Source organism: Colias eurytheme, chromosome 13 (assembly GCF_061535395.1).
Source record: "Colias eurytheme isolate Ceu_HAF_F1 chromosome 13, ilColEury1 Martin Lab GWU primary, whole genome shotgun sequence".
Lineage (NCBI taxonomy): Eukaryota > Metazoa > Arthropoda > Insecta > Lepidoptera > Pieridae > Colias > Colias eurytheme.
In genome coordinates, this window is record NC_142992.1 from 11,410,692 (window position 1) to 11,432,559 (window position 21,868).

Below are 21,868 nucleotides of genomic sequence, written 5' to 3' on the forward strand. Positions count from 1 at the left end.
AATTTAGCCCATTCTCTTCGTACTATGGTCAACTGACATATTACTCTATGGTCAACTGACAGTTGGAAGGCCAACCGTCGGACAATCTGTAGCAATGTAGCAATGTTGGAATGGTTGCCATGTCGGTTCCAATATGGTTGGCACCAACCAAATCGGAGCATCTGTAGATGCTTTTATAATTTGACTGTTGACATTTGTCAAAGAAGTTCAAAGACACACTGTGAAATTGTGAATGTTTAAATTCAGATGAAAATAAAACTAAAAGTTGTTTGAATAAAATGAATAAAATATAATTTTGTGTACAATATAAAGAGCTGCAGATACATAAATTAAATTATTAATGGATAACATGTCGACCGGCAAAATAGATATAATATGGTCACCAGTACACCACGACAAATTCATTGTTTGGGGTCAAGATATAACCCTTTATGAAGAGGCACGAATTAAGGATATAGAAAAGAAAACATGTACGTATTAAGGCATTTTATAGAAAAATATATTAAATTGTAAATAGCGTTTAAATACGTAACGATATGCTCAAAACGGTATCTCTATGTGGTTTGTTTACATACAAATCTATTGTTTTGTATGTCATTAGTGACTTACTTGTGTAATTAAATATGTATATTTAAATTACTGCATTGCACGAATAAATGTAAGTAATAGAATTCAATCTATTATCATCAAACATAGAAATACTTGAAGTTGTCTGCTTATTCCTATTTACCATAAAAAATGATCGAAAAAATTGTAACCATTAAAATAATACAATTATTTCAGATACACCAATCTCATCAACTCGGGGAGCTGTTGTAGTCGCAACTCACAATGCAAATGGTGTGAGATGTGTGGATGTCAGTGCTATTGCTGACCAACCCGACCCTATCCTAGCACTCGGCCATGCTAATGGAAAGATTCTGTTGACCAGCCTCAAACAGGCTTACGATCCATTAGGCCTTGTTGGTAGAGAGTTTTGTAAGTACTCTGATTATTATGTGGCTGTAAATTGTGTTTTTGTGAATAAATAAAAATGTAAATAATGTCTCTGGACAATATTCCAGAGGTGCAAGAACATCCTGTGATGGCGGAAGCCTTTAAGAAAAAAAGTACTCTGGTGATTTAAAATATAATCATGATTTCTGATTGGAGATAGTTTAATGTTACATTGTCGACGACGCAGTTGGGGGAGTGGTAAAGTAACTGCCTACTGAGCCGACGGTCCCGGGTTCGATCCCCGGTCAGGGCAAATATTTGTGTGATGAACTCAATTATTTGTTCTTGGGTCTGGGTGTTATTATCGATATATATGTATTTATTAAATATTATATTTATCGTCGAGTAGTACCTACAACACAAGCCTTAATTGAGCTTACTGTGGGACTAGGTCGATTTGTGTAATAATGTCCTATAATATATATTTATATTTATTGTTATATGTATTCTTAAAACTTGTTCAAGTGTTTTTTTATTTATTACAATAGTAAACTCACTATATTGGTCTATCATTCAATACAATTTTTTTGCATATTATGTACTAGCTCTTCATAATTATTGATAAAACCATGGTGAAATATTTGTGTCATGTTTATGAGATGGCCTAGTATTAATTTTCTGCCTATGCTGTAAGAAAAAAAAAACACCCTAGGCAATTTCTATCCATTTATCATCAAATAAAACTAAGTATTAAAGTGAAACTTTTATTATAATAATTTTGTTGCAGCGGCGCGATACCCGCGCGCGTGCAACACACTAGCATGGAGCCACATGGACCCGCACCTGCTGGCAGTGGGCATGGACAAGCACCGCGCTGACAGCTGCATCCTGCTGTGGGACATGCAGACCTGCGGCACTGAGGAGTTCAATGGAGGTAAATACATAATAGTTATAATTATGATAAAATAAACATAGGCCCGAGCCTAGACCAATGTTTAGACTGGTTTTTAATTATAACCTCTTTTCTAAAATGATTCTTTAGTGAAGATAAATTTAAGTAGCTGTTTATATGCATTGACATACAATAAATAATTAGGCTCACAATTATGTTTAACATTGTCCTAAGCTAAACTCTGCCCATGTGTATAGTGCAGAGTTTTCTGATTATCTATGAGCAATACAATAGACTTTGAACATTACTGATATACTACGACAAAATAAGGTTTAAAATAGAATTTTAGTAGTTCATTTTCAAATTGAATACATAACATACATCGTGTCTGTGCATTTTTCAAATTGAATACATAAAAGATGATTGTGTAACAATGGATATTATAAAAAAAATTCAAAGCATGTTAATATTAAAATATTTATTGTTTCAATACAAATATACTTTTTAAAGAAGTCTAGTAGAAATAATACTTTGATAGAGTTGAGTTACATCGTACTATTAAATACGTGACCTAACTATAAAACTGCCTAAACTACACTCAAAACTATATAACACAAGAAATATAACTCCACAGAGAGTTCATCCCCCCCGTCGGGCGAGACGTCCCGCCCGGTGGTGGAGCTGTGCACGGGCGAGGCTGCTCACGCGGTCGCGTGGTGCGGGTTCGCGCCGCGCACCTTGATGGCGTCCATGAATTTGAAGCATATCAAGATATTTGATTTGAGAGGTAAGTTTTTTGTATCACTGTATTGTTTTTTTTTGTGTAATTATGTATTTACTACAGAAGTATGACGATTTTGTCTTTGTGTCGTATAAATACAATCATTGTATAATGGGTAATTAAACTAATAAATACTCATCACAAAAAAAAAAAGACTCGCTTTGACATTTGGCTTCGCGACGTATCACGTGACTAGTAATGTAACCATACGACTCGATACTCACGATAAATCGATTCAAGTTTATATGAGTATTTTATCAATTTAAATATGTATTGTAAAGTGCATTAGATTAAAGTTCTGATTGAAAATTAAATTTAAAACTGACATTGTAGGTATTTTGAAATAGTGCAAAAGGTAAATTTTATTATCTTAAATTTTATATTTTTGTTACAATAATTTTCACTCAATCACAAAAATCGAGAACAAATGAAATTTCAGTCAATTCTCTTCATATAATCATATAATATATATACATAAAATTGTCAGTCAGCCTTAAAAAATATATCTTGATCGAATATTTTTTTTAAACTGCATATAAACATTATCAAATGACATAAAATTAATCTGTATTGCAATATTAATGCTAGAGAACCACAATACCCACACGGTAACTTTTCTCAAATTTTTTGTCCTTTATCATTATAGCTGAAATCCTGAAGGTTTATTTATTCTAAAAAAAATTACGTTTATTCCGTTTTCTTATGATTGAATATCATAATTGGGCACTGTTTTTTTACTGGGATAATTACCGAGACGTGATCAGCATATAAAACAGACTCATACATAATGGCATCAGTTAGGTCATTGATATATGTATAACAGGAACAATGATGGTCCGAATATACTTCCCTGTGGTACTCCATTTTGATTATAATGTTGTTAACATAATGTATTTGTACCGTATCTGATGTATTATTGTTGTTTATGTATTAATGTTCACGATTTCGCAGATGCTTTTATAATTACTTTGAGACTAGACCTGTTATGTCATTATATAGTACTTACGTAATGGTTAACAGTCAAAAGCATAGGTTATATCAAAAAGTAAATACCCGATTGTATTTGCAGCTTTTTGATGATACCACCTTTCTGAGAGTTGCTAAAACTCTCAGAAAAGTAATTACTGCTTAACGAACGGAACGGAACAGAAAAGTGGCAAAATCGAAATTCGAATGGGTACCATAAAATCTATAAAATGGCTCATTTTCAAAAACCTTTATAAGTAAAACTATCTGATATCTGGACTAGTGGTCAAAGCTTGTAGAAATCTTAGCAACTAATTGATAATCGCAGAGCCCGGTGGCAAAGCGGCCGGCACAGCTGCGACGCGGCAGTGCCTGGGCGTGTGCGCGGAGGCGCAGGGCTACCAGCTGGCGTCGCGCGGCGACAGCGCCGTGTGCGTGTGGGACGCGCGCGCGCTCGCGGCGCCGCTGCTCACGCTGCCGCAGCCGCGCCCGCTGCGCAAGATCCAGTGGTGCCCCACCAGGTACGGCACAGTGTGCGCACTTCTGTGTCAACAGGTAGCGGTGCACAGTTCTGTGTCAACAGGTAACGATGCACAGTTCTGTGTCAACAGGTAGCGATGCATAGTTCTGTGTCAACAGGTAACGATGCACAGTTCTGTGTCAACTTATAGAGGTTCATAGTTCCATCAGCCAGCAGTATGTAATTGCATTCTGTTGAAATTGATTTGATATGATGAGATTATGAATTGAAATTGAAACATTTTTCTCTATATTTCCAGGCGCAACTTGTTACTATCCCTGCAGCGCGACTCAAATACGCTCCGGCTGCACGACATTCAACAGGCTAATGATTATAAATCACAACAAAGTTTCGAAAGTGCTGTAAGTTATGTCATTTCATTTATTCATAAAGTTCTCTATCTGTAATCATAAACTATTATAATTTTTCTCTTCATTGTTAATTATGTATTATATGTTTTATAATTTTCTTTGTTATTTTTTTTGTGAAATTGGATTGTGTCAATTTTCGCACACTTCCTCTCCTTTATTTTATTACTAGATTTCCACCCGCGGCTTCGCCCGCGTTTTCAAAGGAAAACCCGCATAGTTCCCGTTCCCGTGGGATTTCCGGGATAAAACCTACCCTATGTGTTAATCCAAGTTACCTTCTATATGTGTGCTAAATTTTATTGTAATCGGTTAATACGTATTTATCATAATTAATTAATTAAATTTATTTTTTTGACTTATCGAAATTTTCCTGACTTATAGAAATTTTTGCGGCAAAGAGAAATTTTCCCCACGTATAGAAATTTTCCTGGCTTATAGAATTTTGCCTGACGTAAAGAAATTTTCCTGGCGTATATAATTTTTCCTGACTTAAACAAATTTTCCTGACGTATTGAAATATTCCTGGCTTATAGAAATTTTGCTGGCTCATAGAATTTTTCCCAACGCATAGAAATTTTCCTGACGTATAGAAATTTTCCTGGCTTATGGAAATTTTCCTGTCTTAAATTTTCCTTTCTCATGGAAATTTTCCTGTCTTATAAACATTTTCCTGGCTTATACAAATTTTCCTTATCTATACAATTTTGCGGCAAAGAAAAATTTTCCTGGCTTATAGAATTTTTCCTGGCATAAATAATTTTTCCTGACATACAAATTTTCCTAGCGTATAGAAAATTTCCTGGCTTATAAAAATTTTGCTGGCGTATAGAAATTTTCCTGGCTTATAAACGTTTTCCTGAATTATACAAATTTTCCTTGTTTATAGAAATTTTCCTGGCGTATAAATTTTCCCGACTTATACAAATTTTCCTTAGTATAGAAATTTTCCTGGCTTATAGAATTATTTTTGACATGTAAAAATTTTCCTGGCTTATAGAAATTTTCCTGACATGTAAAAATTTTCCGGACAGAAATTTTCCTGACGTACATAAATTTTCCTGACGTGTAGAAATTTTCCGGACTTATGGAAACTTTCCTTGTTTATAAACATTTTCCTGTTTATGAATTCCTGTGAATTTCGCATTTATAATATTAGTATGGATTATGTTGTTTTATGTTTTGTAATTTTCTTTGTTCTTTTTTTGTGAAATTGCATTGTGTCAATTTTCTCACACTTCCTCTCCTTTTATTATTAATTATATTGATCTCTTTTAAAACATTATCTTTTCCACTCGCAGTCGTCCGCGTCCAGCGCGCTAGAGGAGAGCGAGGGCGGTGCGGGCGGCGGGGTGGGCGGCGGGCGCAGCGCGGTGGAGCGCGACGTGGCGCCGGCCGCGCACCCGCTGCTCGCCTTCGCCTGCCACCCGGAACACCGCGCGAGGCTCATCGCACTCACCGCTACGGGTGAGCACTTGAACTGGATACGGCGTTTGATATAGTCACACCACTTGAAAATGCCATTTGAAAGTTTATGTAGTAATTTAATTGTATGTTAGATTACTGTAGATAGTGAAGAGAACATGTTTATATACAACTATAGCATTTTAACAAGAAAATTCCTTTGGAAATGATAGTTTTGTAAACAATTTAGCATAAGGTGTCCCCCAAGGTACTATACTAGGTCCGCTACCTTTGTTCCTCAGGTAGTATGGTGGAGTACCGCATCAGCGAGCGTGTGACGGTGTCGTGGGGTGCAAGTGGAGCGCTAGCCTGGGCGGGCGGTGGAGCCCTGCGTGCGTTACGCCCTAAAACCCGCAATCAGGGCACTGACCTTTCGGACATTATGAAACGCCGCGCTACTACTGACTATGGCCTTAAGGTAGACATTTGTTTCATTTAATCCCTGATGGTTTTAAAGTACATTTTAAATTTGATTCTAGTTGTAATGGTATGGTAATTTTAAATTCTATATCTTTCTTATTTCACTGGCAGCAGTTTAAAAAACGTTTATTGATCTATTCAGTTTCAGATCGAACAAATAATACGCCCGTGCCATTTAAAAATATCGTCGTATGTTTGTACATAATAGTTTGTACAATTAAGAAAATTGAATTCTTCACTAGTTCAAAACTTCCTCGAAGGACCAAATAAAATACACACAAAAATTATATGCATGTGATACAAAATTATCGTCAGAACTAATTCTTAGTGTATCTGCAGGCGGATCTGTGGCAGAACGCGGAGCTGGCGGAGGATGAGGCGTTGAGTGGTCTCTGGCACTTTCTAGCGCTCAGCAAGTCGCTCGTTGAAGATGGTACGCACAATTTAACTGTTATTTATTATAATAACTAGATTCCCGCCCGCGGCTTCGCCCGCTTTTTCAAAAGAAAACCCGCATCGTTCCCGTTCCCATGGGATTTCCGGGATAAAACCTATCCTTTGTGTTAATCCAAGTTACCCTCTATATGTGTGCTTAATTTCATTGTAATCGGTTCAGTAGTATTTGCGTTAAAGAGTGGCGTGAGTTGGCGTGAGTGGGCGTGAGTTGACGTGATTTGGCGTGAGTGGGCGTTAGTTCGCGTGAGTTAGCGAGAGTTAGAGTGAGTGAGCTTAAGTTAGCGTGAGTGATCCTGAGTGAGCGTGAGTGAGCGTGAGTGAGCGTGAGTTAGCGTGAGTGAGCGTGAGTGGTCCTGAGTTAGCGTGAGTGAGCGTGATTGATCCTGAGTTAGCATGAGTGAAAGCGTGAGTGATCCTGAGTTAGCGTGAGTCGGCCTGAGTGAGCGTGAGTCAGCCTGAATGAGCGTGAGTGGACCTGAGTAAGCGTGAGTGATCCTGCGTTAGCGTGAGTGAGCGTGGGTTAGCCTGAATGAGCGTGAGTTAGCCTGAGTTAGCGTGAGTGAGCGTAAGTGATCCTGAGTTAGCGTGAGTGAGTGTGAGTGATCCTGAGTTAGCGTGAGAGAGCGTGAGTTAGTCTGAGTAAGCGTGAGTGAGCATGAGTTAGCCTGAGTGAGCGTGAGTTAGCGTGAGTTAGCCTGAGTAAGCGTGAGTGCGCATGAGTTAGCCTGAGTGAGCGTGAGTTAGCGTGAGTTAGCCTGAGTAAGCGTGAGTGAGCATGAGTTAGCCTGAGTGAGCGTGAGTTAGCGTGAGTTAGCCTGAGTTAGCGTGAGTCAGCCTGATTTTGCGTGAGTGAGCGTAAGTTAGCGTGAGTGAAAGTGAGCTTTGTTTTATACTATGTAGTTATTGTTTAAGACTATGTGTACTTTTATTATTGTATATTGCATGGCTTGTGTTTTTTTTTGTTAAAATATTTCAATTAATATTATAAAGTCGGTTTATTTTGACTTGAAATTTTTTTAAATAATAATAATATGTTGTTTCGTTATGACTTTTTTTATTTGTTTGGAATATGGAGAATAGTTTTGTTTGTGGATGATTTTTTTTCATTTCACTGAATCTCAATAAATATCATTTTCAATTTTGTATACAAAATTTAAAATAGGGTGTCGTTGTATTCGCAGGCTGCATCCGCAACAGCCCGTGGAAGCACCCGGGCGTGCGCACGGTGCTGCGGGGCGCGGGCGGCGGTGCGGAGTACCGCTCGGAGGCCGTGCCCTCGCTGCTGGCCGACATGCCCAGCCGCAAGCTGCTGGTGTACCGCAGCGCCGAGCGCACGCGCGCGCTGCAGCTGTGCGGCTGGGGCTGGGGCTGGGACAACGCGGCGGCCGGCGTGGAGCGCGCCGAGGCGGAGGGCACGCCGTGCCGCGCCGCCGCGCTGGCCGCCTTCCACCTGCGCGTGCGCGCCGCGCTCGACGTGCTGGCGCGGGCCCGCGAGCCGCGCCTGCGCGTGGCGGCGCTGGCGCTGCTGGCCGCGCCCGCGCCGCCCGACGAGCGCCTGGCGCGCGCCGCCCTCGCCGCCGCAGCCCCCGCGCTGCCCGACGCGTACCTGCGTGCGCTGCTGCACTTCCTGGCCGCCGCGGCCGCGCCGGCGCCCGACTTCGCGCCCGTGCTGGCGGAGACCGGCATGCGGCTGGAGGACCGCGTGGCCTTCGCCTGCGTGTACCTGTCCGACGCGCGCCTGCACGACTACGTGCTGGCCGCCGCCGACCAGCTGCTGCAGCAGGGCGACCTCGCCGGCATCCTGCTCACCGGTCCGTCAACCATCTTAATATGATACACCTTTTTATTCTTAAACATTGCCCCGGTCCTTCGAGCCGGTTATGCTGATGCATTGTATGATGTGCTCACTTTTTTTAGAAAAAATACCTCAAATGCAATTAATAACTAATAGTTTTAAGCCTACTTGTGTCAAATTTAAGAAAAAAAAAATTATCAACATTGATTACTTGTCAAGTTAAACAATGCACTGGTCCTTCGAGCTATTTATGTTGTACTAAAATTACACCAGTGTTTTGAGCCGGATATGTTATCGAATCGCAATAAAAATTGCACTAATTTTTACGAGTCAGTTACGTTTGTCCTTCGAGTTTAATAAAATTGCCATTGTTATCATTTTTTTTATATTTTAATAAATATTAATCAGGCATCAGCCCCGAGGGTGTGTCGCTGGTGCAGCGCTGGGTGGAGAGGTCGGGCGACGTGCAGTCGGCGGCGCTGCTGGCGGCGCGCTGCTGCCCGCCCGACCTGCTGCGGGACCCCAACGTTACCAACTGGCTTGATAGGTACTAGGACTCTTTTTACCCTAGTCAATTTCTTTATTTTTTTTGAAGTGAAAACTTCTTTAGCGGCGTTGGGTATAAAATCTTAAACTCGCGTCAGAACACGTGGCCTGATCGAAAAAGCGTAAGATGGATGGATATCAAACATGCTCAACGTTAATAGTCAAGTTTTCACTTCTGCCGGCACTCCCGGAGTGCAACCCGTCTTTTTTTATAACATTTATTACAGAAAGTAGATAATATTAGTTTAGCTTTTTTTTTAATTTTATTATAAGTAATAAAAATTATTCAGTCCAAGCGCCAATTCCAATCATCTAATATAAAGATATTTAACGGTATACACCAAAATGTCCTTATGCAAATTTTAGAAATCACTAAAACATGAAATGTTTTTCGACTAGACACTTAGTGCCAGATGAGTGATGACGTAATTGACATTAACATTAAATGTCTTTTCACAGCTACCGTTCGCTGCTAGACAGCTGGCAACTGTGGTGGGCACGGTGCGCGCTGGACACGTGGGTGTACGCGGCGCTGGGGGAGGGGGGCGGGGCGGGGGCGGGGGGCAGTGGGCCGGACGCGCGGCGCGTGGGCGTGGCCTGCACGTACTGCGGCAAGTCGGTCGCGGCGGCGGCGTCCGCGCGGCCCCGCCCCGCCTTCGCCCGCCTGCCGCCCCCCGCTGCTAAGATGAAGGTAAGCTTCGATAAGATATCACTTGTCACTTGTTACGATCGTTCGTATATTAATCTAGTAGTCAGTTTTCAGAAAAACCATCGTCTATTTTGTTACCTTTGACATTATTGCAATACATTTAAAATTGTGTAGGTCTACAAGTCTGGTTTGATATTCAATCGCAAGAAACAAGTTTTATTTTTGTTTCAATCTACCACAATTTACTGGTTTTGTTTATTTCACCTAATTCAATAAAAATAGTGTAATTTCTACGAGCTAATTAAAAATATTAATAATTTCAAAAATGAACTACAATTGTACCAAGGAAAGCGTTTAACACATTTTCTATTTCAATTTCAGTGAAAAAAAATTGAAAATGTATTTTTAATAATTATCGTACACTCTACCTATTAAGAAACTAGCAGTTTAATAGAAATAAAAGGGTTCATATAGTTAAAAACATAAGACAATAAAAAGCTATATCAAAGGGTGTATTCCAAGGACGCGTTTTAGGTCTTATATTGGATTTAAGTTTTGATGATCTTATAGTAAGTAGATATTTAAAATTTAAAAGTAAAAATAAAATAAATATGACACAAATGATAGAGCAGTAGTTTTTCTTGAAAATATGTATTATCAAAAAATAAATTTTATGCCATACTGAATAGAAGAATAAAAAATTAAATTAACAAAGGATAGACAATGTATTCACTTTTCATATATAAGTGTTTTCACGTTGTTATGTAAAGGGATAAATGAAACACACAGCTAGTATCTAACAATTGTTTATTGAATTATTTTAAAACTGATTAAAATGACCTACATTACAAATACATTAGCAAAAACACAAACTATGCATCGTACTCGTGCACATCGCGATGCAAATACAACACACCATATAAGTGTATATTGCAATATTGCAGCAAACCTCCTCGTGCCCGAACTGCCGCAAGCCCCTCCCCCGCTGCGGCGTGTGCTCCCTGCACCTGGGGACAAGCGCGGTGGGGGGCGCGGGGGCGGGCGGTGCGGGGGCGGCTGCGGGGGGCGGGGGCGCGGGCGGGGGCGCGGGGGCGGTGGGCGGCGCGCACTTCGCCGGCTGGTTCAGCTGGTGCGTGGCGTGCCGGCACGGGGGACATGCCGCACATCTGCTCGACTGGTTCAGGTAAAAAAATTAAAAAAGGTTCGTATGTGCCGAGCACACGTGTCAGAAGTGAAACTTCTTTGGCAAGATTCTATGGTACTAAAATCGTCGCTTTACGTACGTGATGGTATTGCCATGAAAATTTACTCTCAACGCGCCTTAAGATGTTTCACTTCAAAAAATATATATACTTCTGATCACGGATGCGAGAGGAAAGGGATGGATAATTTCTTAAATCTTCTTGTTTTCTGTGTCTTGTCTATCTTTATTTTGTCTTGCTTATGTTATTGTATTGTTTTAATATCTAATAATACATCTATTAATTACTGTTATTGTATCAGCGCCATTTTTGCTATATAATAAAAAAAATTCGCCGTTAATCGATCATTTCACTTTAAATACCTAAACTAAATTAGAAAATATGTTATGTGTATATGTATCATAACAACCAAGTTTTAATTGATTATTTTTATGAATATAGTAATAACTTATGATTGACATCTTCCCAGCAACCACACGGAGTGTCCGGTGAGCTCATGCTCGTGCCGCTGCAGTTCCCTCGACCCGCCCGACCGAGACAATATGGAGATCTAACGGGACACACACACTCACACGTAGAGTTAATACGTTTGGGTACACATACAGACACTCAATCACAAAGAGGCACATAGATATATAGATTTTTGTGGGGCACACGGCCACACAGTAACTTAGGGGTACATCGCTAGAATCAATAGCGATCTGACACATAGCCACACGGCGACACACATACACTGGATACATCGCCACGAACAGACACATAGGGTACATCGCCACGAACAGACACATAGGGTACACCGCCACGAACAGACACATAGGGTACATCGCCACGAACAGTCGAATTGGGTACACAGCCACAGCCAGATAAACGAACTCATAATTATTTATATAGGCAAAAGACACATATTGAGGGTACACTAAACATTAAGTCATTTCTATGTATCTACATAATATATGATACATTAGAATAACGCATATATCTATACAAGGTTGTGGTTTTTAGGGTGCAAATAATACATCATATAAACAAGTTAATATTCTATTTCGTACTGTATCGCGCGTCAACTTTCTATAAGTCATGTCTCACTTAAGTGCCCTTAAACTTTGTGTACTCATCAAATACTCTGAGCATAACGTTCTAGACATAAATACATTATAATTTGAAATATATTTTAAACAAGCACCTCATGCTATCTCTAGCTTATTCATAGGTTTAGGTTCATGTAGAAACAGACTGATATCATGTTAGACTTTATATGCAGAATTAGAAATATTTACCAATTATTGTAAGATCAATTTGCAAGTTGGCGGTCAACTTTGAAGATTGATGTTTATTTTACTTTAGAAAATCACCTCGCCTTTTTGTATTCTTAGACGTTAATTCTCTTAAATATTGGTGCTTACAGTTTTAATATGAAATCATGTACATAAATAAATGTTTTTGTGTGTCAAATGCTTTTATTAATATATTTTAAGATTAAATCGTATTCTGGATGAATACATTATGCTAAGCTTATATTATTGCTGTATATAATTAGAGCAACTTTTGTAATATATTGGTGTAATTTTAATAAAAAACGATGAGAAAATAAATATTTTTGTATAATTTCAATTATTTTGTATTATAACCATAAGTTACTGTAATTGTGTTCATATGTTTAGTCATTTGTGTTATTTTGTTCAAATAAATTCATTTTTCTGAATTCGACTGTTTTATTTATCTACTATACAACTAGCTTTCCGCCAGCAGCTTCGCCCGCATAGTCAAGGAAGAACCCGCAAAATGACCGTTTGTCGGGGGATTTCCGGGATCATACCCATCCTATGTCCTTCCTTGAGTCTCTAGCTATCTCTGTACCAAATTTGAAGTAAGTAAATCCATGCAGTAGTTTTTGAGTATAAATCGATTTTCCAAAATTGTTATTTGATGAAAAAAATTCAAGAATTCGACCCGCGTCTTTTGCCTTGCCGGGGCGACGCCTGACCCCCACCCGTTTAATGTTTATTTCTCACTGACACACTTTGTTTGAGAACATTAATTAGGATTATTTTAGGGATAATAATAAAATAGTATTGTTTGTTGTGAAATGAAATTGCATCGATGAGCAGCTGGATACATAATATTTAAGTACATTAATCAGAAATTAATTTTACATTATTGCCGTACCCGGAGAATAAAATTATAATCGCAAAAAAACACAACTTTTCAGGAAAAATAAAAACCCGAAATGTGACTATAAATTGCAAGTAGTGAGATAAAAAAGGCTCAGTGGTAGCTAATTTATTTACTTTAATAATTATCTTTAAAAATAATTTTAATAACGTTATCCAAACTGAAGATTATTGAAATTTAAAAAGTTACTACATTGGACTGATATCTTATCATTTTATTCTCGTTAATTTTGGACATACGCATTATTGGGTATTAGAACAATGAACTTATTCTGGGGTATTTAATGAAACAATAGTATGTAGAGTAATATAATAGAATTATACTAGCGACCAGCCCCGGCTTCGCACGGGTGCAATGCTGATACTAAATACACTACAGAAAAACTGTGAACGTTGTATATAAAAACATAGCGGCCCGCTCCGACTTTGTACGGGTATAAAATAGATGGCCGGTCGGTACCGCCGCAAACGCTACGTCCCGCAATTTTTAAATCTGTAATATCTTCGAAAATATTCACTTAAATCATACGGTGTAAAGGGCCATATAGATCTATATTAAATGAACAATGTATTCAAGGTATTTAATTGGTTAAGGATAAATGCTGTATTGGTTAAAATCGCATTGAAATTTAGCCATTATTTGTCGTAAAAAGTAAATGACAAAAAAAAGCTATTGTGGGTTATCCATAAGAGATAGACATATACCATCGCGGACTTTTCTGTAGACCTTTTCAATGTGTATAATACTTAGTACATTATTTTCATAAAACTCGTAGGGTTCAGCTTGCGTTTGCAATGTAAGCGGAAAAAATGTAATTTTTTACGACATCACATTAGAACGACATCACATTAGAAACCTCAAAAATAACAGTACTTCTCCACTATTTAATGCATGTTATTATACATATAAACCTTCCTCTTGAATCATTCTATCTATTAAAAAAAACCGCATCAAAATCCGTTGCGTAGTTTCAAAGATTTAAGCGTACAAAGGGACATAGGGACATAGGGAAAGGGAAAGCGACTTTGTTTTATACCTACTATGTAGTGATAGTGATTAAAAATGAACGCAGTAAACATCAGTCTTCCTGATCATCATCGTAACCATAATGTACATTGTACAATTATGGTCTTACCAATGGCGCCAAACCATATTTTTACGAGAATAAAATGATAATAGGCGTTTATCATTATTTCGCCGATTCGGTTTTCCAAGAATATTATAAAGAGCAAAGAAACTTTTTCACTATCATTATTCTCTTTTTTTTTAGTACGGAAATGTTCTGGGAAAAAGCAATGAATATTATGGTAAAATCTTACAAATTTGTGAATTAGAGGAAAAAAATTACAAAAAAAAAAATGTGTAGATGTATTAGGCTGCGTAGGATTCATGGGCGTAGCTAGCCATGGGCTCAGGGTGGGGCAACATTAAAAAATAATATGCAACAAGCCACTATAACCGAGGTCTTATCCCGGTTAATTTTTAGTGCTTCGAATCTCAAAAGGAAAAAACGAAATCCATATAGGATCACTTTGTTGTTCGTCTGTCTGTCTAAAAGCGGTATCAAGTTGAAATTAATATTGAAAACTAAAGTCTATCGTCTCTTGAAGCTGTGAAAAAATCAAACTAATAAATCAACACAATCAAAAGATACAGCCGTTTATGTTGCAAATTTTCACAAGATTCGACATTTGCAAGGGAGTCAAAACAATTTTTCCTTTATTTGCGCTATAAGACGTTACTTCATAGAAAATTTCAAGATTCTGGGTTTACGGGAAGTACCCTGTAGGTTTTTTTCTTCGTTCTTGCTACCCTCGCGAATGTCGAAAAATTTTCAGCAAAAACGGCTGTATTTTTTTGATTGCGTTGGCTAGTAGTTTGATATTTTCACTGCTTCAAAGGACTGACCGACTTCACTGCGTCGATATGAATTTCAGCATGATACCTTCGCTGACAGATCCAGATGGAGCTTCGTACGCAATTTAAAGAAAAGTTTTTGGCCGATATCTCGGAAACTATCCACTTTAGGGCAAAAGTTACCCTGAATTTTTTTGTAGAAAATAAAATTTCGCATCTTTTATATCCAGTAAACTTTTCTGTAAAACTTACCGTTTACAATTTATGGCCTATTTACCGAAACCGGTTTAACGTTTTTGCCAAATAACTCTTAATATATTGGATTAATCAATAGAAAGAGAGCAGTGGTGGCTCAGTGGTGAGACCTCGGACTTCGAATTGATAAGTCCGGGGTTCGAGACCGGGCGAGCGCGCAGGAAATAAATTGATTTTTCAATTTATCTGCGCATGTTGTAACATCACCACTGCTCGAACGGTGAAGGAAAACATCGTGAGGAAACCGACATGTCGAAGAATCAAAAGTTCGACGATATGTGTCATCCGCCAACCCGCACTTGGCCAGCGTGGTGGATTATGGCCTGTACCCTCATAGGAGGCCCGTGTCCCAGCAGTGGGAACATATATGGGCTGATGATGATGATGAATCAATAAAATGCATCTGTTTATTTTTTAAGATCACTTTATTCTCTACAACTTTTGTTTGAAACTTTTTTCTCTAGTGCCCATACTTTTTGAGATATTTAATGTTTAATGTTGGTTACCGGGCGTAAAATAGAAAATTTCAATACATGCATAAAAATAAATAGATGCATTTTATTGATTAATCCAATATTTTAAGTGATTAGGCAAAAAAGATAAACTGGTTCATTAAATAGGCCATAAATCGAAAACGGCAAGTTTTACAAAAAAAAAATTACAGGGTATAAAAGATACGAAATTTTACTTTCTACAAAAAAGTCAGCATAACTTTTGCCCTAAAGTGGATAGTTTCTGAGACTGAGATATCGGCAAAAAACTTTTCTTTAAGATTGCGAGCGAAGCTCCATCTGGATCTGTCAGCATTTTGTGTTTTTATGGTCATTAAGTGACCCTTAACCTAAACAAAAGTGAAATTAGATTGGAAATTTAGTGCGAGGTTGGCCAAAAAAAAAAACAGTTTTACTCAGTGGGGTAACAGTCATGGTAACATTACTCTACTTTTACTGTCCCGAAAGTTCATATTATCATGTAACTTAGAAGCCTCAGCTATTTTCTTTTTTTCGTGTGTAGTTCGAATTATCCAAACACCTTCTTATTGCTCACCTTCCTACACCGACGAAATTCATCCAAAAATCTGACCCTAACTTCAGCCGTTTGGGCGCTGGGCGTACGCAATTTGTTAATGAGTCAATTTAGAGGTAAATTTTTGCACATAATATGTATGTATTTGACTCACACACACAAACGAAAAACAAAAGGATTACGTTTGTGTTCGCCTGGGGTCAATCGTGCGCAAGCTTTTTGTTTAGATCGCATTCTTATGTGTGAATTTTCTGACTGATATTAAGTTTTGTAGTCAGTACCTATATAATTTAGTTTTTTAGATTTGGTTAGGTACCTTCCAGGTCAGAGCCAGGGTGGGGCAAGTGCCCCACCCTGCCCCACCGTGGCTACGCCCATGGTAGGATTCAAATATCGCATAACATTAAAACTAAGGTAATGGCTGTTATCATCATTTTATTCTCCGGGGACGGCGTTACGTATCAAACTATCTTTGAACCAAATCGAAGAGATAAACAGGAAACATAATTTCTATCGCAATTATAATATCAGAAAGGATTTTCTTTTCACTAAATTGCAATACCCTTTCACTAAAATGCAATAATGAATAATGTCATGACTCATGAACTCATGAATTGACCTGCTTAACTACCTACTTCATAGGTAGAATTTGAAAAGAACAAGCTTACTTAATTAACGAATTTCTGATATCCATTTTTTTGAGACATAAAATGATGAAAAATCATAGCCTATGCCTAATATTATATCGCCAGTCACCTACAACTTTGAACTGTTTGCTAAGTGCAAGTTTATGTCAATGTTATTAGGTATCTACCGTTTGACTCAAGTCGACTAAAGTACAAAGAAAAGTAGGTATAATGATGGTATAATGTTTTATAAAGAAACTTTTTTGTAAAATTTTGATCGGTCTAAATTTTGTTGGTCTCTAGGGTAAAAAAAAATATTCGCTCGAATTCGGATAGATTTTTGATTAATGAGATTAATGATTAATGAGTGAGATTTTTTTGATAATGGGATTCTTTAACAAACGTTTGAAAATTGAAACTACATAATATATATGTATTGCTGGAAAGGTCTTTAAGATTGAAATTAAATTTAATGAATGAATTTTAATGTTTGTTATAAGCATTTTAAATACCTACAGAAAAATGTGAAATTGTTATTTTAAGAGTACCTAACAACTTCTATCGTAAAAAAGGGTAGAAAAAAGGGTTTCAGCCATGCGGTTTTGTTGGATAGGTGTTAATTTGTTTGTTAATAGTTTATTGTTAGCTTTTTATTTTTTATTTAATTGAGTGATAAATTTTATAATTGCTATAATGACATTAACACTTATTTTTGAAATAGCAGTAGAATATGTTGCGTCGTTTGGGTATTATTTTCATAATTGATTTTGTATTTTAGCAATAACAGAGGTCATTTTGCTAGGAAAAATGTTATATGATAATTGGTTTGCATTGAAATAATGTTTTATTTAATCTACAGACATACTAAATTGTATAAATCGTGTCGTGTGTATGATTACAAAAGGAAGAGAGAATTATATCATTAGCGTTTTAATTTCTTTATGTAAGTCAGTATGTCATAAATGATAGCGGATAGTCTATGGTTAAACCTTGGTAGGCCAAGCTCTAACCATAGAGCCCTGAAGGAATGATTTATTGCATTTGTAGTGTGTAGTGTGTTTTTATCATAGTAGGTACTTTTCATAAGGGATTGTCTTATTTTAGACAAAATAAAAATGCCAAAGTATTTCCAAATATATATATTTAATATATACATTCATTAAATAATTATTTCATTTGTTTTCCATTTTAACAATAAAATTCTCAAAGACACAACATTGTTTAAATCTGTTAATCGCGCGGATCGGATCCGAGTCGCGGCGGCGCGCGGCCGATACAAAAATATACGTTACATACAGACAGAACCGCGCCGCTTCCTTATATACATACAGCTCAATGTATCCCACACGGCGCGGCAACTAACATCGCTATAAATTATATTGCACGAATGGCGACAAGCCGCACTCTGCGGCGAAAACATCTCAGTTCCAACAAATATAAACATCTAAGTCAACATACGTCTCAACCGATCATTTAAATATCTGAAAACAGTCATAAGTATTTTATTTACAAGAGTGACGCGACGCGCCGAAAACATCAAATATACAAATTTATGTTCAAAATACATAAAAAATAGTTCCACTAGAGCGTCCCGCGGCGGGACTCGAGGAACGTCCGCCGTTAGACATTCTCATATAAAAATAACAATTATTTACCATTACTGGGTTACAATAATATAATATCTATACACAGATTTCACTAAGTGGAGCGGCGGGCGGCACTCACCAATATAATCTATTTAAATATTTATTTACAACGAAAGCGCAGCTCTCCGGCCGCCCGCCGCGTTACGGCTACTTTACAAAAATGGGGCTTATCGTATTTAACGTACACGTAATATTTAGTCACAAAACAAGGTCACCTTGCGATGTTTTGTACGAGAGAAGTAAACTTACAACTTAACACGATCAGCACATTGCCGCAAGCAACAACAAGGGGACGCGCGCGTGTGTGTGCGGGGGGCGCGTGTGTGCGTGCGTGTACGTGTGTACACAGACACGCACACACGCACGGGAACGCGGCGGATATCTTTGGTATGACGCGCGCCGGCGCCGGCTCGCCGCTGAGGGGACAACTATACTAACTTGTACACCAATCGGAACAAGCTTATCGGAACTGTATTCCTTAAAGGGCAAGAAACGTCCCGGACAACATTTAAAAATATTCTATATTTTTGACAAAAGACACGGAGACAGTAAAGTGCGAGCTGGCGCCAGGCCATCGCGGCTGAGGCCCGCAGGTTCCCCCCGAGCGCCCCCCCCTCCCCCTCCCCTCGCCCCGCACTGCACTGCGTGGAACTACGGAGGCTGACCGGGATTCCATTTCATTAATTTATAAACACAAAAGGTCAGCGAAAAGCGGCCTAGCTCCACACAATGCAGTGCGGGCGAGTCGGAGTCGACAAAAATGTGCGACAAAAGGTCACGCGGACGAGGAGCCGCTCGGTAGCCCCACGGCGGGGACGGTCCCCGGGCCGTAACACACACGCGCGTGTCCGTATAGTTTACAGTTTGTACACAAATCTTAAAATATTAAAGCTTTCAAATTAAGATTTCGTCTGGAGCGGGGTCGCACGGGGCGCGGGGCGCGGAATGTTGTGTGCGGGGGGAGAGGGGAGGGGAGGGGGGACTCTATGGGACACGGGGGAGTGGGGACGGTGGACAAGGGGACCATAGGAATAAAGTTCAACCGCTCATTTGCCTTCATCCTGTTCCATCGGCTCTTCAGACACAGATCGTGAGCTCTCCGAACGGCTGAAAACAAAAAATTAGCGCGTAAGATTTATGTAGATAGAATTAAAGTTTCAAAATAGGTATTATCTATTATTTAAAAATTATATATGTATGTTTGTCAGCCATCAGCCATCATAACACGAGCAAAAGCTTAGTATGGGATCAAATCGTGCTGTGTGTGAAAATTGTCCTGGAATATTATTATTATTTATTGTATATATTTTAAGTTTGCCCCGTTTATTTATATCGATGTTAATAATTATGTTAAGTTAATATATGGATATGTAATATTGAATCGAAATAATGTTCATATATGTATGTACAACTCGAAGGATCATTTCACTAAAGATCATCTCTCTGAAAGTAGTCTGTGATAGAAATTTATATGAGGCAGTAAAATGACTATCCATTCTAATTTTATGTTTGCTATTGAAGAGTAGCTATAAGAATGTACAGAGGGTTCACTCATTTTATTTTATTTATTTTAAACAATTAGATGACAGAGGTCCATTAATGTTAGTACGTGACTAAGCTAACGTTAGTAAATATTTAAAAACCTTACCTAAGCGCGAGCGGAAGCGGATGCGGGCCGTGCGCGTGCGCCGGCAGCGCGTGCGCGGCGTGCGCGTGCGGCGGGTGGGCGGGGTGCGCGGGCGGCAGCAGGTCGGGCGCGGGCGGGTGCATGGACAGCGTGGCCATGGCGGCGGCCGTGTCGGCGGCGTCGCGCTCGGTCTGCAGGCGGCCCAGCCGCGCGCCCGCCACGGCCGGCGCCGCGTCCAGCGCCGACACGCCCACGAGCGGCAGGTAGCGCTTGACGGCGGGCCAGTGCGGCGCCTGCGCGCTGAGCGCGGCCCGCAGCGCGTGCTGGGCGCGCGCGTGCGGCACGCGGGCCAGCTCCGCCAGCGCCGGCGCCGCGCCGCGCTCGCCCAGCAGCGCGCGCACGCACTCCGCCGCGCAGTCGCACATGGCCGCCAGGTCGTACCCGCCCTCCAGCGACAGCACCACCTGCACACCACGCGCTTGAGTGACGACGGATTAAACATACATTCCGACGTAAAAGCTTAAAAACATAAAAAAAGAATTAAATCTACATCTAAAAGTATCCCGCTAGTAAAAACATTTTTATGTTTTAACCCCTATTCAAGTTTAACCCCTTCATTAAAAATTATAATACGGCAAATAACATGAATTAATATGACATTTGTTACGTCAAAACAGAATCAAAAGAGAGAGGGAACGCTTAGCCTTATCCACGATGACTTGTCACCGGCTACTGTCTCTGTAGTTTTATCAAAAGTCGAAGCCCACCGCTTACCTTCCCGTTGGCGAGCTGCATGAGGTCGCGCGTCATGTGCGCGAAGCAGGCGGGCGACACGTTGTAGCCGCCCATCGGCGCGGGGTGCCCGCCCGCCGCGTCGAACCCGCACGACACCAGCACTATCTCCGGGTCGTACTCCTGCAACCGACACATATGAACGTTAAAACCACATTTGTAGCTACAGATCCGGCTCGAAGGACCATTAAATATAAATCGAATATTTCATACGAAGAAACTTCAATAGTATTGTAACAAAGTTACGTAAGAAAAACATGACACATCAAAATTACACCGGACATAATAATCAAATGATAAGTGTACCGCACGTCTAACTACACTGAATGAGACGTGCGGCACGTACCTTGGCGATGGGCATGACGAGCGTGCGGAAGGCGGCGAGGTACTCCGCGTCGGCGAGCGGCGGGTGGCCGGGCCAGGCCACGTTGACGGTGTAGCCCAGCCCCGCGCCCGCGCCGCACTCGCTGGCCGCGCCCGTGCCCGGGAAGAAGTTGCCGTCGTCGTGCCGGTGCAGCGAGATGTACAGCACCGACGGGTCCTCGTAGAAGATCTGCTGCGTGCCGTTGCCGTGGTGCACGTCCTGCCACACGACCCCACATTATCAAACAAACATACGACAGCGGACCCAGAGCAGAGCCTTGCGGAACACCTCTACGTTTAATAAATGTTGAACTGAACATAGTTTTGTTTGTGTTAGTATTATTTAGTCCTAAATTAAGATCGGGTTGAAATAATAGTATTTAACTGCATTTTGCAATGTATTTGTGAAAATTTGACGTTTTATAGCTAGATTAACGAAGGCAAACGCTTTCACAACAACTTAAAATTTTCTTCTCAAATTATAAACAGTACAACTTTTGATTTTAAAG

General features: G+C 39.7%; 2 protein-coding genes across 2 annotated transcripts in view; one reads left to right on the forward strand and one right to left on the reverse strand.

The window, feature by feature from the left end:
• Positions 1 to 206: 206 nt before the first annotated feature.
• mio (GATOR complex protein mio) lies at positions 207 to 12,616 on the forward strand. The gene is made up of 14 exons (XM_090109010.1): positions 207 to 470; positions 784 to 978; positions 1,724 to 1,870; positions 2,463 to 2,615; positions 3,904 to 4,096; positions 4,355 to 4,457; positions 5,765 to 5,930; positions 6,170 to 6,345; positions 6,687 to 6,780; positions 7,985 to 8,614; positions 9,007 to 9,145; positions 9,604 to 9,835; positions 10,738 to 10,976; positions 11,465 to 12,616. Exons 1-14 carry the CDS (start codon positions 341 to 343, stop codon positions 11,547 to 11,549), a joined length of 2,682 nt encoding a protein of 893 aa, XP_089965136.1. The 5' UTR covers positions 207 to 340; the 3' UTR covers positions 11,550 to 12,616.
• A 6,506-nt stretch (positions 12,617 to 19,122) lies between these two features.
• The window catches only part of HDAC4 (histone deacetylase 4), a 78,875-nt gene continuing 76,129 nt past the window's right edge, over positions 19,123 to 21,868 (reverse strand). The window contains exons 15-18 of the mRNA XM_090108428.1: positions 21,343 to 21,579; positions 20,979 to 21,119; positions 20,226 to 20,668; positions 19,123 to 19,684 (exon numbers count right to left, since the gene is read on the reverse strand). Of these exons, the coding sequence (XP_089964554.1) occupies positions 19,624 to 19,684; positions 20,226 to 20,668; positions 20,979 to 21,119; positions 21,343 to 21,579 (882 nt within the window). The 3' untranslated portion in view covers positions 19,123 to 19,623. The remainder of the gene's footprint in view (positions 19,685 to 20,225; positions 20,669 to 20,978; positions 21,120 to 21,342; positions 21,580 to 21,868) is intronic.

Excerpts from the sequence above, each read along its gene's own strand:
- mio (XM_090109010.1), top strand. The coding sequence starts at position 341 with ATGGATAACATGTCGACCGGCAAAATAGATATAATATGGTCACCAGTA. Across the intron at positions 4,458-5,764 it reads AACAAAGTTTCGAAAGTGCT|TCGTCCGCGTCCAGCGCGCT; the intron begins GTAAGTTATGTC and ends TTCCACTCGCAG. Across the intron at positions 10,977-11,464 it reads CATCTGCTCGACTGGTTCAG|CAACCACACGGAGTGTCCGG; the intron begins GTAAAAAAATTA and ends ACATCTTCCCAG.